This window comes from Manis pentadactyla, chromosome 9 (assembly GCF_030020395.1).
Source record: "Manis pentadactyla isolate mManPen7 chromosome 9, mManPen7.hap1, whole genome shotgun sequence".
Taxonomy (NCBI): domain Eukaryota; kingdom Metazoa; phylum Chordata; class Mammalia; order Pholidota; family Manidae; genus Manis; species Manis pentadactyla.
In genome coordinates, this window is record NC_080027.1 from 56,475,068 (window position 1) to 56,499,633 (window position 24,566).

At 46.9% G+C, this 24,566-nt stretch overlaps 1 protein-coding gene across 13 annotated transcripts in view; it reads right to left on the reverse strand.

Moving 5' to 3' along the window:
- Positions 1-24,566, reverse strand: part of PLEKHA7 (pleckstrin homology domain containing A7) — a 199,780-nt gene that overhangs the window by 59,906 nt on the left and 115,308 nt on the right. For 12 of the 13 annotated variants that reach the window (XM_057507426.1, XM_057507421.1, XM_036877023.2 and 9 more), the window contains 5 exons: positions 21,623-21,706; positions 9,553-9,664; positions 8,650-8,754; positions 6,860-6,932; positions 5,431-5,531 (listed from right to left, as the gene is read on the reverse strand). In XM_057507426.1, coding sequence (XP_057363409.1) covers positions 5,431-5,531; positions 6,860-6,932; positions 8,650-8,754; positions 9,553-9,664; positions 21,623-21,706 — 475 coding nt within the window. The remainder of the gene's footprint in view (positions 1-5,430; positions 5,532-6,859; positions 6,933-8,649; positions 8,755-9,552; positions 9,665-21,622; positions 21,707-24,566) is intronic. The other variant, XM_057507423.1, reaches the window with a different exon arrangement.

Consider the following 24,566-nt stretch of genomic DNA (forward strand, 5'->3'; position numbering starts at 1 on the left):
GTTCAAAGTGCCATAGTCTCATCTTGTAGATGCTCCCTCCCCTCTGCTCTTCACTTTCTACCACAAGCCTACCAGGTAACTTTGCATGACTGAACAGAAATCTCTAGGCTATGCCTAAAGGAAGTGAGGAGTGAGCAAGGAAAAGTTTACCTAAAAACATAATGCCCCTGGGATATGACTGCTCTCCTGGCTCTGAGGGTTCAGGTCTTGATACAACACTAGGAAGGAAGCTGGAATGCTCACACGACAAGCCCCCAACATCAGCCATGAAAACAGAGAGACCTAGGCGGGAAATACAGGAGCACTCAAAAGGCCAAGGCCCGTCAACTTACTGATTCATTCAACAATTGATCATTGACTGTTTATGGGGAAGGCACTGTACTAGAAGTTGAAGGGACAGCCTTCAACAAGGCCAAGATAATGTACAGCCAAGCAGAGAAGAAAGGCCACAGACAAGTAACTCCAGTGGTAGTAGGGCTCACCAAGAAGTTCAGGACGCTTGAGAGAGGATAGTAGGGGCACCTGGCCTCACCTGGAAAGGAACTTACCTAAGGAATGACACTTAGGCTGCCTTCTATGTAACAAGCAGATATTTCTGTAGGAGCAGCATAGAGAGGACATGTAGGACTCCAGGAGGGCACATGGGTCAGGGGGCCACTGCAGGAGGGCAGCAGGGCCCAGAAGAAGAGTGGACAGAGCGTGGAGAGAATAGCAGGTAGCATCAGCAGGACTTGGTGATCGCCTGAATGTGGGCAGTGAAAGACGGCAGTCGTCAAGGGTAAGACTCCAGGTCTGACTTACCATGACACTGGCACCTGTTTGTTGGGATTAAGAAAGGAACGCCTCACACCCAGCCTTCGGGCTGACTACGAGCAGCACAGTGAACTGGGTACAAACTCGAGCTCTTGGAGTCAGCCTGGGGTCCATGGTGGGCTCTGCTTCTTACCCCAGAGTAACCCTGGGCCAACCTGCTCAAGCTCCTCCTGCCTCTGTCTCCTCATCTTTACAATGGTACTCTGGGTAACAATAGCACTTACCTCGTAAGGCCATGGGAGGATTCAGTGAGATAACGCACATCCATTACAGCACAGCCCACCATTTGTAAGGCTCAACTATGTTAGTTGATATTCTTATAGGAGCAGTGACTTGAAGGACCTAAGGTAGCTGAATGATGAGCCTTCTAGAAACTATAGAAGACTCTTCCCTGCCCTCTCCACCTCTAAGTTACAGATGACTAAACATGAATGACAAGCAAGCCTGAACCCACCATAACTTGGGAAGTGGAAGCAGTGTCCCTGACCACAACTCCTACCACCAGTGACCGCTCCACGTGGTCTCTGCTTGCAGAAAGGGACTAGCCCCATCTATCCATCAGAACCAGCTGATGGGATGATTTTCCTGGTGAAAGCTCTGGACGGGTAAATATACCACTTACAGTGCAGCGACATAAGAGCTGTACAGAATGTACAGAAGAAGGTACCTAACCTCTCCAGAAGGCTCTGGGAAGGCTTCCCGGAGGAGTGACTGCTGAGCAGACCTGAAGGACAAGTAAGAATTCGAGGAAGGGCATTCTGGGCTGTGGCCAAAGCTCAAGCAAAGGCCTATTGGTCAAGTAATGCCCTGGGGCCTTTAGGTAACAGTACATGGCTGGAAAGCATGAGATGGGAGTGGCTAAAAATGGGGCTGGAGAGGGAAGCTGTGGCCTTGTAAACCTAGCCTTGGCTTTATCCTGTAAGCAATGGAGAGCCACTGAAGGGTTTATGGTGGGAGTACAACCTGAACAGAAGTGCAATTGAGGAATAGCCTGGAGGACAGATTGGAGGCTACAGAGGACTTTGAAGGCTGACACAGCACTTTACAGTGGGAAGCACTTACTATATGCTACGCATTGTTCAAGCAGTAAGTCAGGTGCCTGGGGAAGGGATGATGGCAGCCAAGACAGAACAGTGACAGCAGCAGTGGAGAGGAACAGATGGATCTGAGAGATACACAAAGCACAAAACTGAGATGTGAGGGCAAAAGGGCGGCTCTTCCGTGTCCCTCCTCCTGCCCTAACAACCCCATGCTGGTGCAGACGCTAGAGCAGAAGCCCCAGGAAGGCAAGGACTTTGCTCTTCCCATTGTTGCATCCCCAGAATCTATATCCGGCCGAGCAGAACAACAGAGCACAATAAGAGTTTGCTGAATCTAAGTATGTGAAAAACCATGTTTCCTGGCTGGCCTTCAGCCCGGATCTAAACAAGGGGTCTTACTCTTTGGGGAGGCATGAACCGTTTTAACAGTTTGGTGACTCCTATGAACTCCTCTCAAAATGTTTTGAAGTATCCAAATAAAAGAAATATATTGACATATAGCTTTATATTTTTAAAACATTTTTTTAAATGCTATGATATTGTGATACAGGTGCTTCTTTAATCATGCATTATATAAGAAATGTACTAGTAACTATTGTAATGTCAATGCGGTGATGAGCATAAATTATATTTCAACCCACGTTCAACAACCGTAGCGAGGCATGAGGGTGCCCCTGGTACCCACTGGCGGCCACGCACAGGTGCTGCTTTCTGCTGTTGCCTGCTTTCCTAGTCCAAGGGGGTGTCATAGGCCTAAAAAAGGAAAGATGTGATTTCTCCACTGACACCTGGAGGGTGTAGACCTCAGGTTAAGAGCCCTGGGTCTTGACAGAGAGAATGGCTCAAAGGGAGGCACTAAAAGCTTTTTTCCCATAGAAGATTTTTGGATTCTTTGCTGTCTGGGGATGTTTTCTACTCCAGAGTCTCATCTGAGGGCCCAAGGTTGTTCAGAGGTGACCAACAGGCCAAGGGTGGCAGTGCATCCCAGAGGGGCTTTCCGGGGAGGTGCCCCAGGTGAGCTGGCGGAGCAGGAAAGGCCCGCTGGTCAGGGCGGGGCCGCATGTCTCCTTGAGGCCACAGAGCCCTGCTTGACGTACTCTGCTGTGGGTACAGACCCGGCTACACCGCAGGGTCTGTCCAGGACCCAGCCTCCCTGGTAATGTACAGGAGCTGCCAGGCTGCAGGCACAGCTGGAAAAGAAAATCAAGGAGAGGACCGAATAAGCTTTCAGGCTGTGCCTATCTGCCAACACAGATACTCTGAACAATCTCAGACAAGGTGCCCTAGCAGTACTCAGAGACTTTCAGCTCTGGAAACAGAACTGACATCGCAGGCAGACATAAGGCCCAGGACGAAATACTGTGCATGCCTCAGTCTGCGCAAGAGCGTGGATCCTGAAGTGCCCAAGAGGCCCACTCTCTGGCCAGTTGTCTAGAAGAACGGTGCTGCAGCCCAAAGGGCATGGGGACTCCTCCTGCACCCCAGGACACCACAGCCCTTCCTGCAGAAGCTGCTGACCACCACCACACCTGTCTGCGGTAGCTTCCCTCTGCTCTCAGACCTTGAGGAACCCTTCCACCGAGATCTCCTCAGACACATGCATGCTTTCTGTCTCCAGACAAAAGATTGAGGCAACAGTCTCAGTGAAGTCTAAGAAAAAAAATTTTAGAAAAAGAATCTACAACACATAAAAGATGTTTTCCTAGAATCTATTTTTACACCTCCCAATGGAGTGTTCAGATGAAATGTATATAGTTACGATTGGTCACTTTAAGGACATTCCAAATGCTGTCCAAAAAATCACAGATAACATCATTAACCCAACTGTTTGCCTAGTAGCAACACTTAACCCTAGAAAGCAAGGTTTCTGAGGAAGACTTTCAGGCTGCACAAGACCAGTCTGAAGCCCACAGAACACAATGTTTTCAGAGCCAGCAATAAGCACAAGACGCTCCTGAACTGTTAATAGCAAGAGTTTTCCTAAAATGATAACAATGAACACTGATTCAAATCACCTCCCACCTCCTGCAATGTGTGAAAAGCAGAGAGGAAGAGAAAGAAATTGCCCTTCCTCCCTGACATGCATCTGAAAAAGCAAAGAGTTCACAGTTGAGTTCTGTCTCCATCATCTTCCAGCTTTGTGACTCTGAGCAAGTTTCTTAAGCACTCTGATCCTCATAGTCCTCACAGGCTCCCCAGAGGCATTCGGTGAGGTAACATGGATAAAAGTACTTCTCAGATCATAAAAGATCTTACAGATTTAAGGGAATACTGTATCAGTCAACACGAAGTGGGGAAGGATCCCAGAATCTTCAACCCAGAGCAATTCTGGAGTCACCTGCTATTGTGACAGACAGGGGAAAGAGAAGGGCAGCTCAAACCTGTCAACGAAAACGCTGAAGCATCAGCTCAAGAGGGAAAGGTACAAGGAAGATGAGATGGACTCTCCCACCACCACCACCGCATTGGACTCCAGAACAGGATGCTAAAGTAGGCGATCACCCCCCAGGGGCTCTGTGGATGCTACATACCAATGCTTTCCTTTAACCCTTTCAGGGAATGTCTTCCTCTCTGGTTTCCCATGGTCCATTATCTACTGCTGGCCGGAAAACTTCTGTTGAACCTCTGCTTGAGTACCTACGTCTAATACTCATCTTGGACTCTCAACAGCGCAATAACCAAGCTATATGAGCAACGGGGACACAAGCCCTTTAACCAAGCTCAAAATGCATGTCATTCCCTCATATCTTGAGCAGCATGACAGGGTGTCTCGCCATGGCTACTGGCACCAAGGGCCACTTGCTTCGGAGTTGAGACTTCCACTCCGACTGCCAGAAAGTGGACCTTCAACCTACCCCACCCTCTCTATCTCTAGGGGAGGAATGCGTGGAAGTCAGCAAAGGAGATGACCTCAGGATTCCCTAATTTGGGTCCTGACCACCACCTTTCTAGCACCTCCACACCTGGCTACAGAGTCCATCAAAGAACTGCCATCAACTGTCATGGGCCCACTCACTCTAAATGGAATGACAGCAAAGGAAGTAGAAAAAGGGTTTTACTGGTGAAGGGATTTTTTTGGAAACCTTCAATGAACCAGAAAATAAACCAATATTGATTTAAATTGGTTTTCAACAAGTGGACAAACCTGAAAATCTCTTCAATATGCAGGGCCCTAGCCCTCAATGTAAGCTTTCATGATATAACTGATATACATCCACTGTGAGGGCCCAGCACTTGCACCAAGGGGTTGGATACTAGTCTGACTGGTTGTGTACAGTGATAAGAAAGCATGAGAAGGGCTGTGTTCACAATGCGATCACAGCACCATTAGCCATAGGAAAAGAGGGGTCTAAATACTTCAAGGCTAGGGGCCTCAAAAGCCCAGATAAAAATGGAACTACTTGTGATGTGACATTATTCTTGTTTAAAGACTTTATACCTGTGTTAACATGAGCCTGAAATGCTCTGGCTTCTTAGCTTCTCCCTCCTCTTCACAAACACAGCTGCTTTCATGAAGCCATGTTTGGGAACACAAAGTTTCTTAGGATGGACTTACTGCACCCGAGAGGGGGTATACCTTAAAGGAATACTTGCGACTTATGCGATCTTCAGGGGCCACAGGCGAGATCACATAGCTGGGCAGAGGGATGCTCCCAAGGACCACTTCTTCTCGGCTGTCTTTGAATAGAAAAACACATCAGAATAACCTCTGTGGCACCTTCCTTGGCACGGCCCATCCACTGCTCGAGTTCAGGGGTCCCTACCCCTCCTCAGGGCTACAGCAGTCACTATCCAATCAGGTGCTCCCTGGGGAACCTTTTTGCGAATGCAGAACTACACAGGTGAGTCAGACGGGCCACTCCCCTGCTAACTCCTGAAACAGGCAGTGTACGGGGTGTGTGGGAACACAGAGGCAGGAGTGCATGGTCTGCGGAAGTTGAGAAGGCTTCAGAAGGTGATATTTGAAGTGTTTTAAAGGATGAGGAAGGACATTCTGGGCAGCGCAAACCTCACAGGTGAGTTTAGAGCATGTGTGAAATATCCTACCTTCCACGTCTATCCTCTTCCTCCTCCAAACCACCTTCATTATGGGAGGTAGCTATGCACTGACAGAGTTGGTCCTGTCACTCTCCCACTCAAAGGCACTTGCTGACTGCCCACTGGATGCCGAACGAAGCCCAGCTTCCCCTGCCCGGTCAGCCCTTCTGCAGTCTGGCCCTTACCCACCTCCTGAGCTTTATCTCCTAGTCTGTCCTCATGCAAACTCACTCTGGCCTTACAGGTCTGTCATTTCCACTCACTCTCTTCTCTTTCTAGAACTTTGCTGCTTCCACCACTTGTAATGCCCACCTCCCCACTACACACAGGCAGAAGTCTACCGTCCTTAAAAGCCCAACTCAAGCCCCATCAAAGAAACCTCCCCAAACTTTCCCATAGGTATTAACTTCCTGCTCCCCATGGATGCTTTCTAAAGTACCTATCACTGCTTGGCCTTGTCTTAAAAGTAAGCTATTTCCTACATATTGTGGGCCTTACTTCCTTCTTATTATTGCATAGCACCTAACTCTGGGTAGCGGGACTCCATAAATGTTCATATGGCCAACTCAACCCACCAGTGCCCATCCAACACCACAGCATAAATCCAGATCACAGGTTACAAAATACAATGATTTACCTATACTTCCCGCCTCTCCAGATTGTGTCAAAGCTGTGCCTATGTCCCAAATGGGGCCCAAGCTGGGACAACTCCAGATCTTGAGACCCTAAGTAGCAGGCAAACTGGATTGATTTCCACTCAATAAAATGATACTTCCCATTCTAGAACTGGTAAAAATGAAATCACCAGCCATCCACATATGTAAAAGCAAACACTCTGGTGGGTCAGGAGGTAATTAAATCAGCTCAAGTCACTGGTCCAGTCACCGGGTTTGAGAAGAGCACCACTTGCATCACCTCACCACCCCCTCCAGCACAAAGAGCCCTCGGTGGCCCAAGCCGTGGCTCACCTTTATAGTAAAACAAGCAATAATCAGCAAGCACAAACCACCTCCTTTTCCACAGCCTCATCCCAGAACTGTCCTGCAAAGCAAAGCAAACTAATCAGGGCAAGAGCTGAGCATAGTTCCCCCTCCCCAGTCATGTACAACCTGACTCTGGAGCCAAGACTTGCCCATATTCATTCTTTCTTTCAATAAATTGATGAATTTTAATTGTATAGCCATTCTTTGAATAGGGTATTAAAACTGAAATCAATGACAGTTTATCCCCAGGGAACTTTTTGTTGCTGTTTCCTGGAAACAGATCGACATATTATAAGCAGCCTTCTTTTATAAAGAAAAATGTCGATTCAAAAATAAGTTCTTCCATGAAGGAATCAGCTTTTAACAAAAAGGAAGTTATTTATTTACTTAGGTATTGTATTGTAAAATACCTTCACTTATGCTGATTAGAAAATTGATTCTCATAATATAGAACAACGAGTTTATGTTAGCTAATTAATCAATGAGGCAAAGTTCTCATTTCACTAAGTACTTTATCATAAGGGACTGATTTTGCTGTGTATTTTCCTTCCAATTCAGTGTAAAGAGAATTGGATGTTCTTGATACCAAATTGTCTCAGAACAAGACTCTGTCTTTCCTCATCTAAAATGTGAATCATTACATTTATTAAAAACATCTTAGGTGAACTTTTTGCAATCCCTTCCCTCTCCTTACACATTTCAAAGGAGTATCCTTTTGTTTAATGGGGATGGGGAGACAAATGGAAAAAGAATTCAAATACTCAGGTAAGAAGAGAGAGTAAAAACAGCTGTGAAGGAAGCGGGTATCACCAAGAGAGGGCGGTGCCGAAGGGGTGTCTGACAGAAGAAGCTAGAGAGCTATGGGATTGGCCATGGGGAACAGAACCGAGGAGATTTCAGAGAGACTTATAGGGATTCTGTGTGGTATGCAATGCGATGCCCTCCTCTGTCTTCCCATAAAGGCTTTAGTAAAAATTTACATCATTGCTCTTGGAGGTTGATTTGTGTGGTTTTGGATGGTATGATCTGAGCAACTGCTGGGTGATGATATGCCGTGTGACAGATGTGTCTGCTTCCCCTGGCAGACTGTGAGTTCCTTCAGGGCAGGAACCACGCGTTCTCTGTCTCTTTAACCTTCCTGTGGCAGCACTTAACATGGAAGACAATGCATGGATGGATGGAATGGATGGCACAGAGAGACAAAAGGGACATGTCTCTGGCTGTGGGAGCTCACAGCCTATCCTTGACCAGAAACAGAACAATTGGTGGTGAGGACAGAGACGAAGGGTGGCCCCTGTGACTGAATGGATGTGGGGGCAGAAGGAGCAGGTGATGTTGTGAGGTCTCTAACCTGACTGCCTAGAACAATGGTGACATCATCACCAAGATCCAGAAAAAGCAAGTTGGGGGAAAAAAGGGATGAGGAGACAATGAGGTGAGTTTGGCTGATTTATAATCTGAGGTGCTAGGGAGCTAGATGGTGTGCTAGGCTGGGGAAGAGGGAAAAATAGGATTTTTTTCAGCCAAATGATAACAAAGGCTCTTTGACATCAGGAAGGCAAGTGCTGGCAGAGCTGGAGAGGGAAGCTATAGCCACTAAGCAAACAGTCCACTCATAAAATGAATAGCAAATCACTCAGCACAGTGGGTGGAATCAACCTGCCTCAGACAAACTCAGGAACAGAAAGCTTATTAAGAATCTGCTCCCAGCTCCCAGGGACCAGGGTAAGGAAGGGACTCAGCAAGGGCCCCACCTCCCTGCCCAGTCACCTCACCTGCTTGTGCAGCCAGCCCCGCACAACCACCGGAACACTGAGGTTCCTCCGAATGGCCTGGTCTCTCTTGCCAAAGCTGTGGACTTTACTGCTGGACTTCATGATCTAGAAAACAGCAGCAGGGGGTACTGAGGAAGGCATAAAAATGCACTTGTATGACAGGAGGGTTTTAGGCTCCCTCTGACTCCCTGCAAGTGGCAGTGCTCTTTGATCAAAAGAATAGCAAGAAAACAGGGAACAGGCATGCACATGGCCATAAGCATTCTAATTAAAAGCCAAGTGCAAGACCTAGCAGGCTTCTCTGACTGGGTCACAGAAAAAAAATTTTAAGGGATTTTTCAATCAACTTTCACCAGCAGCAGTTGGCCCTCATACATCCTATGGCTTTCTGGAGCAAAGCCACTATTTGGTGACAGATTCTGCCTATTTCCAGATATTTAACTCTCCTCTCTGGGTTCAGTCCTCAGGACTCCCCACTTCTCTACAATGCTGGTTCTTTTCCTGATCCTCAGGCAGTACTCCCACATACTGGGCACAGAAACCTATGAGCACTTCTCAAAGGCACCCTTCCTCAGGCCCACCTGCCACAAATCTCACCAGGCAGTCACTGAAACACATGTGAACAGGGGTGTGGCCCTCCCAAGACACGCCAGGAAAATGAAGAATGCATCCAAGGACCCAGATGTCAGGCCTGGTTCTGGCGCAACTGCCTGTTTTCTTGGACAAGTGACATAACTCCAGTCGGCCTGAACTTCCTTACCCCATCATTTGGAAAGAATACTTCTTACATGTCTCCCTCACAAAGCTATGGCAACAATCCAATGGGCTTCTAGTTATAAAGATCAAATGAGCTTCTGCAAAATATTAACAAGTGAAAGAAGGAATGGGTGCCCAGAAACTTACCTTGGGGCCAGGCTTGGCCTCCACGGTGGAAGTGGTCCCGGCTGTGGACGTTTCACTGACCATGCTGGACGGTCTTTGGTTTCGCTCCTGCTTTGACATATGTGGATTTGGCCTGTGGAGAGAGAGGGGAGTCCAGAGCGTAAGTGCCAGGCTGCGGCAGGAAGTGGAATCTGAGATTTATTCCAGGTTAGAACTCGTTGACAAGCTTTAGACAACTCAGGACTGATCTGTTGGAGACAACCTGACCCCTGCCTGCAGCCAGAGGGCTATAAGGTCTAGCCTACCCACGCACCTCAGTGAAGCAAGAGGATGACAGGTGGACATACTTGCACTGCCTGACACCCCACACGGAGAGAAGCTGCCATTCCTGCCTACTGTCCTAAGGTCCCCACATGTACTCTTACTGGGGTGTCTCTGCCAATTGCTCTGTTGGATGTGCATGCAGAGTCACACCATTCTTCACAGCAAGAGCAATCCACACTCCACCCCCACACCCCCACACACTCCCACACCTCCATTTCCCTGGCTCCCCAAAGCAGCTTTTTATAATTAGTAACAAGAAATCACTTGCACACACATCCACACCCCCAGATACACACACAGAATCGCTTACATAAACGCCAGTGGGGCTTGCCTCCCAAAATAGACTACTCAACAAAGAGTCCTATTCTAGGAACACTCCATTTGCCCCAAAATAGAGCCAGTGGCTATATTAACCCCTTGTGCCATGCTTGGAGACTAGGAAGAAATGAAGCATGCCGGGGTCCCTAGTGAGGATCCCTCGGGATGTCTCCATCAGCACCCAGCAACACCATGCTTCCCACCCAGAACTCCGCCGGCCCTACAAGGGCCAGCACTCTGGAAACAGCCTGCTGCGGCATTCAAGAGATACTCTGGAGAACCAGTCTCACCTGCCTCCACAGAGCCCCAGCATTTGCCAGTCTTTCAAAACAGCAGTGGTAGCAAATAACTTCACAAAATGCCTGTCCCCAAACAGCTGGATGCCTGACACCCAAGACTAACTCCAGGATCAGGAAGCCTTCCTCACAGGGTAAGTCCCAGCATTCTGTGGCTGGGTTTTGCCCGCTGCTCTGATGTGCAACAGGATCCTGGCAGCTGCAGTAAACTGAGGCTCTTTCATGGAAGAATGGAGAAAATCTGGCCCAGGACCCTGAAGAGATGCAGATGGAGATGCAGGATCCAGGGAGACACAACTGGGGAGGAAGCCCTCTGGATGCCGCTCCCCGGGCTCACTTTGACAGAGGTACTACAAAGAAAATCCTGTTTCCACCTTGGATATAAGCTGCTTCCTTCAAAACCTGCTCAAAGGATAAATAATCCTTCTCATGTCCCGAGACAGAGCCCCGATAGCCCAGCACCATAAGGGATGCTCTCCACAGAAGCAGCCGTGACCACCACACTCTCTGGGCTGTGCCAGCAGCAGGACTGCTCCAGCGGGCAGCAGCTTCCCATGGGGCCAGGCCTGGACGTGCAAGTGCCACCAGGCAGAAAGATCACTGGCTCCTTATCAGCTCAGGCATTCAGTCTGGCTTCCCCGCCCCCCGCCTCCATCCCAGCCAGACTTTGTTACTGCTCCCCACTCCGAGAATGTCACCACGCTCAGCCTGCACACTCTTGGCAGAGGCTGTGTGCACAGAGATAATCACAGAGCGGGGGTGGGAGGGGGCTCTGAGAGGCTGCCTTGTCCAGCCCCTGCGCCTCCAGGCAGAACTATGCCCAGAACGTCTTCCTGGAACCTGGTATTGCCTGACTTTTCAGATTTCCAGAAGTGGACACACAAAGAAATCTCAGGTCACCTTGGTTATGACAGCTGTATCTCTACGCCCAAATTCAGGACACAAAGCCCAACAATAAAAAAAGGTTTGTTTGGGATCTTACCAAATTTTATTTATGCCCATTTAAGATACTGATGGAAATTTATTAGAGAATATTTGAGAAATAAAAAAGCTGAAAGGAAAGAAAACAATCATCATGGTCCTGCTACCCAAAAGAAAAATCATTTTTAACATTTGGTATATCCTCTTATCTGTCTGGGGGTTTATTGGAGGGTGGGGGAGAGGTGCTTATGTTTTATATAATTGTAATCATACTGTACTTATAATTTTGCATCTTCATTTTTAAAAACGTGTTGTAATATAAACATTTTCTCCATAATTTTAAACTCATCCACATCATTTTAAATGACTGCATCACATTGCATTTACTAGATAAGCCATTGCTCCTCAGTGGAGCAAAGAAAAGACTATCTGAATTTGTGACTAAACCAGGAAATCCAGGACAAATGGCCACTTTTGCCAATTCTGCATATTACAATCTTGAGCTCTGACTGTAATTATCCCCCTGCAGCCTCACTCATGTGCCCTACCCGCCCTAGCTTTGGGGATGCTGGCTGGCCAGGGAGCTCCTCCAGCCAAAACTATGGGAAGATGGGTGTCCTGCAGCCTTGGGTGGGTGAGGAAAGATGGTACAACCAGCACCTCGGGAGCCAGCCACGGCCCCAACATGGAACACCAGTGAGGGTGTAGGTATGATGGCATTTGGGGGGAGGGGGGGGGGGCTGGGGGAGGAAGAAACACATGAAGAAACCCCATTTTTCATGACCACAGAGACACCCCCAGAGAAAACTCGCTTATCGGGAGGTATGACGTAAGTGGGGGGGTGGGGCATGGTGTCTGCGAACAGGGAGCATGTCTTCAGGAGAGCTTCCCATTGGGCAGGATCAGCTCCCAACTCAAGCCAGATGCAACCGCTACCTGGTGGTCCTGGCCTGCCTCTGGAACAACAAGGCACGCACAGCTGCCCACTCAGCCCAGCAATGAGACCTGCCTTCAGAGGGTGCTCCTCTGCATCTCCTCAGCATGGGTGATGATCGCCTGGGTCCTCCAAGGGTGAATATGACTTTTGGAAGTAACTAGAAGTTATCTGAAATTACAACTAGTTTTAAAAAAGAGGGGGAGCAATGGTCATGTCTGAGGCATCATCTGGTATCCAAAAAGAGGCTACAAAAAAAAAAGTCTCATAAACAATCTTCTCGCTTGGCTAAACACCAGACTCTGATGGAAGCTTCTAGAGGTCACTTACCACACTGTTTTGAGCAATGGGAACACCAGTGGCACACATGTGTAGCCTCCTGAAGAGGCAACATTGAAAGGGTCACCATTCACCTGGATGTAGGCACTCTGGTCCATTTGCTTCAGCCTTCCCGCCTTACAGGTGTGCTCCCCGTTTAAGAGCCTGGTGGGGTATATACTCCTGGCAGGTTTCGCCCAAGAACTGTGCCCTCCTCCAGAGAGGAGCCTGGGTCCTTGAGCAAAGCAGCTGGGAAAGGTGGTTCAGCTCCCAGCATCAGGCCCTCAGGCATGTGAGTCATGCAGAAGACTGAAGAAGAGACCCAAAAACCTGCACACGCTATGGAAAGGAAGACATTAAATACAATCTATTAACTTAAAAGCCTGTTTGCCAGGTTTCTGTGCTATCTGGATTCCCAAAGTACAGTGGGATGATTTGAACAAAGACTTTTCTTTCCTTGACTTGGGCTACGTGAATGCTGATTATTTTGCTTGGGGCGGTAGGGGGTTGAGGTGGGAGTGCTGGAGTTCAAAACAGTGAGCTAGAGTTTTAACTCAATTGCCTCCCATCTGAAACAAGCAAAAGAATTTAGGACTAGACAAACATCAGTCTGGAGAAGCCCAGTAGGAAAGTGACTTCATTCTACTCTAAACTTCTTCAAGGCTGTGTCAGGTGAGCCTGAACAGGCAGTCACTTTCTCTGTCCCTCAGTTTCCCCCTCTATAAAAGAAGCTGTTCCACTTCCTACATATCCAGGAGCAAATGCATAGAATGCTGACAGATGTGAGAAGAAAAGGCAGTTATAAATTCAGAAACCATTTTCTTCTGTTGGGTCTGAATTTAGCTAATGGGATCCTCAGCTACATCTCAGTCAACATCATAATCTAGAGCAGACTGAACTGGGATCACAGCAAGAACCCTCCCCACCCTTCTCTGTCCCCATAGGTAGGTCCCCTAGCCAAGTATCACCACCTCTCAGGGACGGTACACAAGGTCAAGCAAGCAGGACTGGGCTGTACCTGTCCACGCCCTACCGTGTGCCAGGTACGTTGCCTGTATTATCTTACTTAACCCTGTAAAGCCAGTTTTACCATCTCCAGTTTGGGAAACTGAGGCTCAGAGATTACTGACTTGCCCAAGATAGAAGCGGGACTCCAAAACTTGGGCTTTGCTGGAGGAACCCCATCCCACAAGTCCCAAGATCTGACAGAAGCAGGCTTTTGCTCTTCTCAGATCCCCAAACCAAGAGGATCCTGGGGTGGTGGAAAGATCATGAGCCCAGAATAACTGGGTCTCAACAAAGCTCTGCAGCTTATTGTCTTCTTCATGAGCCCAATCACTTCTCTGGGCCTCAGTTTCCATTTCTGCAAAATGGGGTGAAAAGTACTCTCATCTCACCAGGTGGTTATGTAGATTGAAATGATGCTTTGAAAGTAAACCATGAAGCATTGCAGTTAATGAAAAACAGTTTGTGGCTGTTACCAGTGGTGACTCCAGAATTTAAATCTCAGGTATACTTTATTTCCAAGGCACTTCTCTCCAGAAAGTTGAAGGAGCCAAAAAAAAAAAACTTCTAAACAACAATCATTTCCTATAAAAACTTTATCTCCAGCTTCTTTAAACTATAGTAACCCTGTGGCTGGGAGACTGGTCTCCTACTCTTTCCTCAGGAGAATGATTATGTCAAGAGTCTGCAAGGCTGCGCCTGGGAGCTTAGAAAGCTATGAAGAACCAGGAATCTCTTATTGAGAAGATGTCATTAGATGACACATATATCCCATTAGTTCCTGGAAAAATAGGCTCTCAAATTCATGCTCTGTCCTCAAGGATTCTACCCAGAGGACTCAGTCCAAATCACTGCTATGAGAGGAGGGGTGTGTGAGCAGAGGTCCAGTCACAAACACCCAGCACATTTTTAAGGCTCTCATACCCACTACATACGTAAGGGGTTGGGGGACAGCAATGCACACTGAGAGGCAGGAATAAAAGAAAGTTCTTGTCCCAAATAGTCAGACATATCCACACCTCCTCTTCCCAGAGAAAGAGATACACACACAGACCGCCAACGCTCAGTGCACACTCCCAACACCCTGGGGGAGGCTGTCTACCACGGGTTTTCATTCAGCAACTGTGGACTCATCACTTAACTATGGCTTTCTGTGTTCTTTCCCCTTCCTCCCCAGATCCTCCCTTGACCACAGGCTTCAGTTCCTCACCCCACCCCATCCCACCTCGGGAGCTGGAAACCAGCCCAAACAGCACCCCTCACCTGGCAGGCTCCTCTCCCTTACCCCCAAATCAGGCACTGCCCTGAGTCCCACTCTGCCATGGTACCCAGGGCCAGTCTCTTCCACTGTCCACTCTACTCCAGGCTCCCTGTCTCTCTCTGTGCCAGAGGGCGGAATCCATATCTAGACTTCTACTGTTCCTTCCACCCCTGCTTTGCTGTTTCAGAGATGCTACAGTTCTAACCAGGCCTTTGGCAAGCCCTCTTCAAACCTATCTGCTTATCCTGGCTTCCCAGGCAGCAATTTAAGATCTGGGCACATCCCAGACCAGGGGGGGGGCGGTAAAAGAAGATTTTCTTTTTGTCCCGGGAAGAAATAAAATGAGTGTTTGCAAACAGCAGCTTCCCCTCCACACACAGCAAAGCCAGCACAGCTGCACGTTCACCCAGCACAGAGCCAGACATGCGGCGGCTGTGTGGCAACGACAGCAACACTGGGCCAGTGCCCTTCCAATCGTCACAGGCCAAGCCAACACCCAGCTGTTTGAATGAACTAAGGACACCGTCACCACCTCTTCCCCTACCTGTGACTGCCACAAGTGCCGGCTCCCAGACCAGGAAGGAAAATTGAACAGTCAAGTTTCTGCATCTGCTTGCCAGGTGTTTCCATTTTGCCTCATTTTTTTCTGCTGCCATGGCAACCAAATGCAACAGGCAAAGCTAGCCCAATACTGCCCATCTGGAGAGGCACGGCGCTGGCTGCATCTGATGGAGATAGCAACACCTCAAGCCTCACAGCCCAGGGTTCAGCAGATGAGCCAGAGGAAAGATTCCTCCAGACCCCTCCGAACCCACAGTTGTCTTGTACCTCCACCCATATCCTGTGCTCTTAATCTCGCCCTGTGAATTCGTACCAATTTGTATCTGCAAGAGGAAGGGAGACAGCCCTCTCCCAGGAGCAGGAGATAACCCATCCCCAGGCCCATAATCTACACATGGCTTGGAGAATTTTGCCTGGCAACCTGCAAAATAAGAGGCCCCCAAAGAGGTCAAAGGTCAGGGAGGTAATTCTTACCTGTGGCAAGATACTATCTTTTTAAGAGGTATCCTCCCCAACTCCACTCACAACATTCCAGGCAATTCCAGCTTGTAGCTCTTTTCCAAACAAACCAGTGAGAAAACAAGGGCTACTCAGCCTCCACGGGTAGGAACAAGCATCACTAGGATGCTGAGAAAGCCAGGCTATGCAAGGGTCCTCTCTCAGGTAAGAAACTCTAAGGCAATCCTGGATGCCTTGTAGCTGGCTTCTGAGCATAATAGCAGGCTTCTGAACTTCCAGAGCGCATACTCTCTCTCTCAACTAGGCCCCACCTCAACATCAAATGCTTGACAGAGCCTGGGGATCAGTGAACCCAGCCTGCTGTCAGTCAGCTGCCAGCGTCACGGCGCTAGAACGCTCCTCTCCTCTTCCCAGAGAGCTGCAGAGGCATTTGTCAGTGGCTTCCTGGGTAGCCTAGCACTGAGAATGCTCCTGTGCATAGCCAGTCACCAAAACCACAGCCTGAAAGCTCCTTGCACCAAGGCACCTTGCACTTCAGGCCACAGAGGGCAAGCCACATGCTCCCAGTTCAAGAAAAATCACTGAGAATAAGGAAAGAGGCTTAAGAAGAGTAGCCCAGGTGATCCAATCACTGGAAATGAGGCCCTGTAAAAAGGCCTGAGTATATTTTGAAGAACAGTCTACTGAGGCAGCTTGGCATCTTTCAAGTAAGTGTGAAGTTATTACATCAAATTTTATTACTGCAAATATAATTACAATTAAAATCTCGAAGCAGCAGATTACTTAGTCAGTACATTAATGCTGGAGGACAGCCAAGGAAGGGAATTGTCTCGAAGACCACTGCAATGGGAGGCAGTATAGTACAGCATTAGAGGCATAGCAACGGGGAACAGACTACCTCGATTCAAATCCTAACTGCCACTTACTAGCTGTGTGACTTTTGGCAAGACTGTTAACCTCTCTGTGCTTCAGTATCCATGATAATAGTGGCATCTTCATCATAGGACTGTTGTGGAAATTAAATTAGCATGTATATAGCAATTAGAAAAGTACTTGATAACAAAGAGTAAGGGCTCTAAGTGATGTATAAAAATAGTATTTTTATTAATGGAAAAAGCCAACTCTTATTCTAGGAGGTAGACTACTTCATTTAATGTTAAAGATAAAAATCTAGATGCTAAAACAAGCAATGCTGAGAAATCCCTTTCCTAGAAAATTATGGCCTTAGATGAAATTTGCCTGCAACTTATTCTCACTGATCTGATGCCTGCCTTAGGCAGCCATGTGATAAATGTACCCCCACTTCCACCTGCCAGCTGTTCTTGAAGACTGACTTTTGCCACATCTTCCTTCATCTTATCTCCTGCAGACTAAACATTATATAGGTCACAGCACAGGGTTTCCAGACCACACACCATAATGGTCCCCTACCCAGGGAAATCTCAATTGCTCAACATCCTTCCTGAAATTTAGTATCATGTTTCGGGCTTGGTACGTCCTTGGTGCTCCATAAACTTGGAACAAATGAATGAAGTAGTCCACAAATACCATGTATACCAGAACTACTCTCTTTCTCTACAGAATGTACTTTTATTAATACAGCCTTAGTTTATATTAGCTCTTCTAAGAGGGATTTCCACATGCCTACTGGCTTAGACATATAGGTTCCCTGGGGGACAAGGCTGCAGGACCCACTGACTGATACCCGCCTGCCTTAGTGGTTCTGACAAAGAACTAGGTAGCATAACAGAAAAGGTGAAATGAGAAACACACACACTCTAGTTACAGTGCAGCAAAAGCAGCTTGTCAGTGACAGACTCAGAAGGTCCCGCTTCCCTTAGTAAATCTGAACTGTGGGTTACTAAATGTAGTCATTAGTGTTGACCAACAAGGGTTTCTGATTCTCTTCCCAGGTCCACGATAGAAATGCACTTCCCTGCGCCTCACGTTAGGAGTGGTCATGTGACTGGCTTTAGCCAATGAAATGTGAGTGAAAGAGCCTGTGCACAATTCACCAAGTTCCCTTTTTCTTGGCTCTGGCAATCACTGAAACACAGAGATGGAACTTCCTCAGCAACAGTGACAGAGCAGAACCCCTCAGGTGACCTGGGATGGACATGAACTGAAAGTGAGAAATAAGCCTTAGTTATTTTAACTCGCTGGGATTTTGTTTGTTGTCGTTACAAAGCAACCCTAGCCTATCCTGCTTTCAGTTACTTCTCTTCCTCCACGCTTCTAAGCTATAAGGAGGGAAGCCATCTCTTGGTGGGTGTGTACCGATTACACCAAGCAACTCAGGTTAAGTCCCACCTACCAACAAAGATGTGTCACTGCTCTCATCGGTAATGCTCTAAAGGAAGCCACCACAGAGACCTTTTTGTTTTCCCTCCTACTGGAGAAGGAACCCAGGGTTATTTAACTAAAATCCATCTAAGACTGTCACTAGAGCCCAGAGAATGATGGGTATCTGGAGGAGACTTAAGGATGAATGGAAGAACCTAGGCGTAATTGAGGAGTGATAGGAACAGCAAGTCGTCTAAATCAGTGATTTTCAAACTTTTACCTGGATCGAATCACCTGAAGGCTAACACACAGGTCACAGGGCCCTGCCTTCAAAATCTCTGATGCAGTAGGTTTGGGGTCGGGCTTGAGAATCTGATCCTGGCTCAGAGTCCACACTTTGAGAACCACTCTTAAAAGACTCACTCCAAGAAACTGAGGTGGAGGCTCTGGCAAGAGGAGTCAAAGGGGCCTTAAAAGATCCTCTCTGGAGAAGGACAAGAGCCAGTTTTCCTTTTTCCACTCAACTCATTAATCAGAGAACTCATGTGTAAAGGGCACAAATGGTCAGCCCAGCCCTTTTCCCTCACAATAACACATTACACAATAAAATTAAGCTCCTCTCAGGAAACAAAACAGGAACCTTATTCATTGGCACATTTTAAAATAATGGTTTCTGTGAGGGGAAATCATGCCTCACCCTCCAGAGCTCCACCAGAAGGTAAGTAAACGCGGAGGTATTTCAGGAGGAAGCAATTTAGATTAACTGGCTGCAACCTCCCTCTCCAGCCTTATCTGCACACTCCGCTTCCTTCCCTTTGCAGACCTCCACAAGTCGGTCTTCTCATCCTCAGACATCACCAAGGCTGGCACACTTCCCTCAGCTGTGAACAACCTTCACACACGTGCACACTTATCTCCACTTATCTAAATCCGCCCCCTTCCTCCACTTCAGGGCCAGACACTTGAAGAAAGTCTTCCCTCTCTTTCATCCCTGTCACAGCCAATCGATCACCAAGTCATGTCAATTTTGCCTCCCGCGTATCTCCAGAATCCATTCAGTGCTCTTCACTCTTCACTCTAACTCACCTTGTGTGGCTCCTGGTGTGGCTCCCTCATGCTCTATTACCTTTCTTCAGGTTGCTTACTTTTTGAGGACAAGTCTCAATTTAAACTTCCCTTCCCAGGATGCAGCGGACTTCCACGATCCTACACCAGGTTAGAGCCCTCTTTAACCGACTCCCATTGAACCCTATGTTTTCTCTGTCACGATCATTTATCCCATTTGTGATCTCTTGTTTAATTATTTATCTTTCCTACTCAGCCATAAGCTCTTCAGAGACAAGACCACGTTGGTCTCGCCTGCTGCTGTAACTGCAGAGTCTGGCACAGCCCCTAACGCAATGGAGGCTCTTAACAAGCCTTTAATGGGTAAGTCAGGAATCACCACCTCACTTCAAAGGAATCCTCTCTTCCTCTCAATGCCTAAAGCACATTTCGTGTGCTTCAAGGAATGTAGTACCCATCACCTGAGACAGGCAAGCACCCCTTGTGACATCCAGGAGATGGGATCTAGAGGGAAAAGTGACCCTTGAAAAGAAGGAATACCTTTTCCTTGGAAACTGGATGGAATTGAGATTAGCTACAGAGACATTTGGTAGGACCAAAGCCTACCTTCTCAGAAGTGGGCAGAGGACAAAGTCTTCTTCTGATAAAGGTAAGAAAAAGGCGGTATGTGTGTCAGAGGTGTTTACTGACACAAAATCTGCATCTGCCTAGACGTTTATTAAAGCTGGCAACTTGCCAAGCTACATGTTCTGATTCTCCAACCAAACCTTTAACAATGACAGGCACCCATTTCTCCAGGATGCCCAAGGAAGGGGGTGAACTCAATGACCTCCCAAGAGTTTCTGACCTTCAGGATTCTATAAACAAACTCATGCCAAGTTGGAATTCAGGGAATCCACACTCTGGCTGTCTTTACACAGCAGTTCTTTCTCAATGTAGGAGACAAGACACTCTTTACCTTCCACCCATTCTCTCTCTATTAGTATTAATGCCTTCAAAGTCAGACCCCTAACCCCACAACCAGGCCATCATCTCCCAGGGACCACCAGCATCAAAATAATATAGCAAGCAGCCTGTGACCAGGACAAGGGCTAGACCTGACTAAAGAGATCAAGCGTGAATGATATCCTGGCTTTTCTACTTGTTGTCATGCAACTTTGCGCAGGTGACTTTACTTCTTGGTGTCACAGTGCCTCCATCTCTAACATGGTGATGATGGTCTACCTCTCAGGATTATTGCATTAAAAGAGACATGCATGTAAAATCCCCAGTGCAGAGTAAACACACAAGGAATGTCAGTATTATCATAATTATTGATATCTACTATTTAAAGTTCTGCAGGATAATGATTCTAAGCTGCAAATATGATAGAGATGAAATGATATGTTTGGAATTTGCTTCAAAATAATCCAGGGGGGAGGTGGAAGGAATAGACGAAATAATACCAGCCATGTTTTGGAAATTGTTGAAGATGGGTGATGAATACATTGGATTTATTATCGTATCTTCTACTTTTGTATATGTTTGAAATTTTCCATAATAGAAAGTTTAAAGGTCTAAGTACTGAGAGGGTGGGAAATGCTGTAAAAATATAAGTACCGATAATTTATTTTAATATCAAGTTTGGTCTAGATGATGGCACAGAAAAATGATTTGCAGGGGGGAAAAAAACCTAAGCCCACATCTCTATTAATTTCTCAAACAGAATTGTTTTTTTAAACTGTCTCAGATGAGCAGAACAGAGTCACTTGCACATGATTCTTTGCCTTCATTTCTGGAGAACACACCCTGCTTGGGCTGCACATGCATTTTAAGTAGACAAGCCCTGGGTGGAGGAACCTGCCTCTGAGCACCCCAGAGGCCCTGCTGAAATGAGGCTGAAGAGCAAGAAGTCACCAGTTTTAGGAAAAGCAAGAAAAATATAAAATGTTTAGGGACAATGGGTGTGACCAGGCCTCCTCTCTTCTAAGGCCTGGCTTTGGACTCTCCATGGAGGCTTCCTCAGGGACTAATTCAACTGGGTCTGAGGCTACACTTAAGGTACTTTCATAGCAGATGACTGGGTCCTCTCAGAGCACAGCTAGTGTGTGAGATGATGCTGGAGGGGACAGGGTTTGTTCAGGGGAAAGAAAGGCTTTCAGAAGCTCTAGCAATACTAATCACAGCATGTCCCCGTATCACCTCCCTGCTTCGAGAAGTCTAGAGAGTGAAAAACAAACTCCTCCCATTTCATCTCGACTCAACTAATCCACCCCAAGCCCCTCCATCTGAGACAGAAAATAATCCACTAAACTCTGTTTTGAGCTCCCAGACTGGTTGGAAAAGAGAACATATACAAGTACTTACTCTTCTTGAAGAATAAATTCGCTATTTTCTGGAGAAAACTGCCTACTCACAGGATGCCTGAATGCTGTGGTCTGCTGGTTATGGCTAAAGAGAAAGAAAGAGATAATGAATGAGATGTGTCCTGTGAACGGGAAGGATTACAGACACAACAACAGCACTGTCTGCAGACTCCTGATCATTACAGATTCCTCCTGGGTCAGAAAGCAGAGCCTTTCCTCTGAGAGGCACTTCATCTGTCGGAACCCAGCTGCATTAAAAAAAAAAACCCAAGAACTTCAGCTCAGATGCCAAAAGCGTACCTACAACGCGGGGATTTTAATTCTCGGGAAGTCTTGGCTCCAAGAGAACACTGCATCTCCGAGGGACATCCACAGAGCACCTACTCCAACAAACCAAACCGCTCAGGGAGAAGTTACTTTAAGATGGCACGAGCCAAAACAAGAATGAAGGAAAGCAGACGGTACTTTCAACAGCTTCTAAAAACCATGAACCAGGGAAAGAATGCTAAGAATTAACCACCCACCCAGAACAATCTATCTTCTTAAAATTCTTCTCCCCACTACAAAATGTCTTCACTTTGGTGATGGGATATAAATGTATGGGCATGCCTCTGCAATATGACCTGCACAATTTAAACACTGTGAGGTTTCTATCACCCTTTTGAAGTCAGGAGGGATCAGCTCCCGCTGCCGAGCTGACAGACACAACCAGTGTGTAGGTGCTCCGTGCATTCACAAAGGCTGCCTGGGTCTTTGAAAAGGAGGAGGCGCTGGCTCTAGAGGCTGCTGCTTTGCTCCAGGAATAAACTAACCTAACCTCCTTCTGTTTCAAAGAATACGATTCTTAAATGTTTTTCCCAATCATAAACTCAGTCATTTTAGAAATTTCATCAAATATAGAAAGAAAAAGTCACTATGATCTCATCATTTAAGAGCTACCTGGGTATCTTCTTCCTTTTTTTTCCTCCCATCTCAAAAAAAAAATGTAATTTTTACTGTATTTAGAAATCTGTATCCTGCTTTTTTCACATCCTATTAACATAGAAAATGTCCTGTCATTAGGACTTCACTTGAAATAGCTGCAGAATAGTCTTACCATATGGATATAAATTTTTTTTCATATAACCATTCAAAATTGTGTTTAGTGGCATCCAGGACAGGTACTGCTTTAAGTGCTGCAGATACAGAGGGAACAAAAAGTCCTCACCCTGTGGGGCTTACATCCTAGAAAGATTTGCTTTCTTCTAATGCTGAACATTTTACTCCCCCCTTCCTCCCCTCTATTATAATCAATACACTTTTGAGTATAGGCTTTTTCTGCAATTCAAATTATTTCCTTGGGTTAAAGTCCCACAGGTAAAATTACTCAATCAAAGGGCATGGCCATTTTTTAAGGTTCCTAATACAGACAGTTAAAATGCTTTCACCGTCAGAGTCAATATGTCATCTCAGTGTGGTAGTGTTAAGATATTTGCCCCATCTCCCAATTGAGCACTGAGCCACCCCAGAGATTGGTAGGTTTAAATGAGGACTGAATAAAGGTTAACAAAGAAAAAGTCTCTAGGCCTACAGAGTATTTCCTACTCAGGCCTGGTGAGAGAGTCCTGTGTTCTGGTGTTTGGGATAAGCAGGCACTGAGGTTAGAGCAGCCTAAACCTGGTAAGACACATGTGAGGGGGGCAGGGCCATCAGGCCAGGCTCCTCCCTGGCCCTGAGACTGTGTACCCTCCCCTTCCCCTCTCTAATCGCTGCCAGCCTCCAAATTCCTAGCTCCCAGTTCCAGGCAAGCCCTTGGAATCCTATGACCTCATCTGGCAGGCAGCAGCCTGATCTTCCCCAAAAAAGCAAAGTTAAGGCATGAGCATCTAGACAAGGACAAGAAGTAGGTCCCCTTAACACCTGTCTCAGAAACCCCTGCCCCATGTTGAAGGGCTAGGCTTTATGTATACCCAGCTTCTTTTAGAGAGTCATCTCCCTTCACCAGAAATTTGAAAACACAAACTCTAATCTAAGGCTGCTTCATTTCCACCTGGAGAAAAAAAAATGCAATGCTCATAATGGTAATAACAATAAAACACCACCACTGTCCACTATAACCCCTCAAGGGCTCTACAGTCTACAAAGCCTTTTCTTATGCATCTTTGTTATTATTAACACCATTGACACTCATTTTATGAATGAAGAAATGGCTCAGAGAGCTTCAGTGACTCGCTCAAGGTAACTTCATCAACAAGTGATAAGACTGAGACATGAATCCAGGTCTTCTATTTCCAAATGTTATGCCCTCTACATGATAACCTGTGTCCACCTTCCCTTAGGAGTCTGGCTGGCTGACAGCTTCCTGGTCATGAGCAGAAATCCCTAAAGACAAAGCATCAGGAAAACAGCACCAGCCACTGGCCACTGCTACTCCTTCTCCCTCCCCGCCTCCCACCATCTCTGTGTGCCAGGGCCAAAGTTCTGAATGACATCTATGTGGCACTCAGCAGTCCCCAAACAGCTTTGGTCCTATCACAAAGTCAGCATGGTGGGTCTCTGGCAGATGCAGGCAAAGAGTGCATCTTCTATGTGCCTGGAGCAGCATCTAGCATCCAGCGACTACTTCACATACACTACCCAATTTTAATAGCAATTTGGGGCTCCCCATACTCAACTTGTACCAGTTTAAATAAGCCCAGAGTCTTGGGTACATGAATCCTGAGCTGGAAGGTATAGGCACTAAGATGAATCTTTATTATTCTAACACTAGAAGAAAACAGTTTTTATAAGTGGACAAAAATATAGCTGTCATTTGATCAGACCTAGAGGCAGCTTCCCTGCCTTTCTTCCCTAATACGGATGCTGCCCTTCTGCCAAAGAAGTTATCATCCACAACATCATCACCAACATTTCCTGCATTGACACAGAGTTTTAAATGTGGTCACATTCATCATCAGATTTGACCC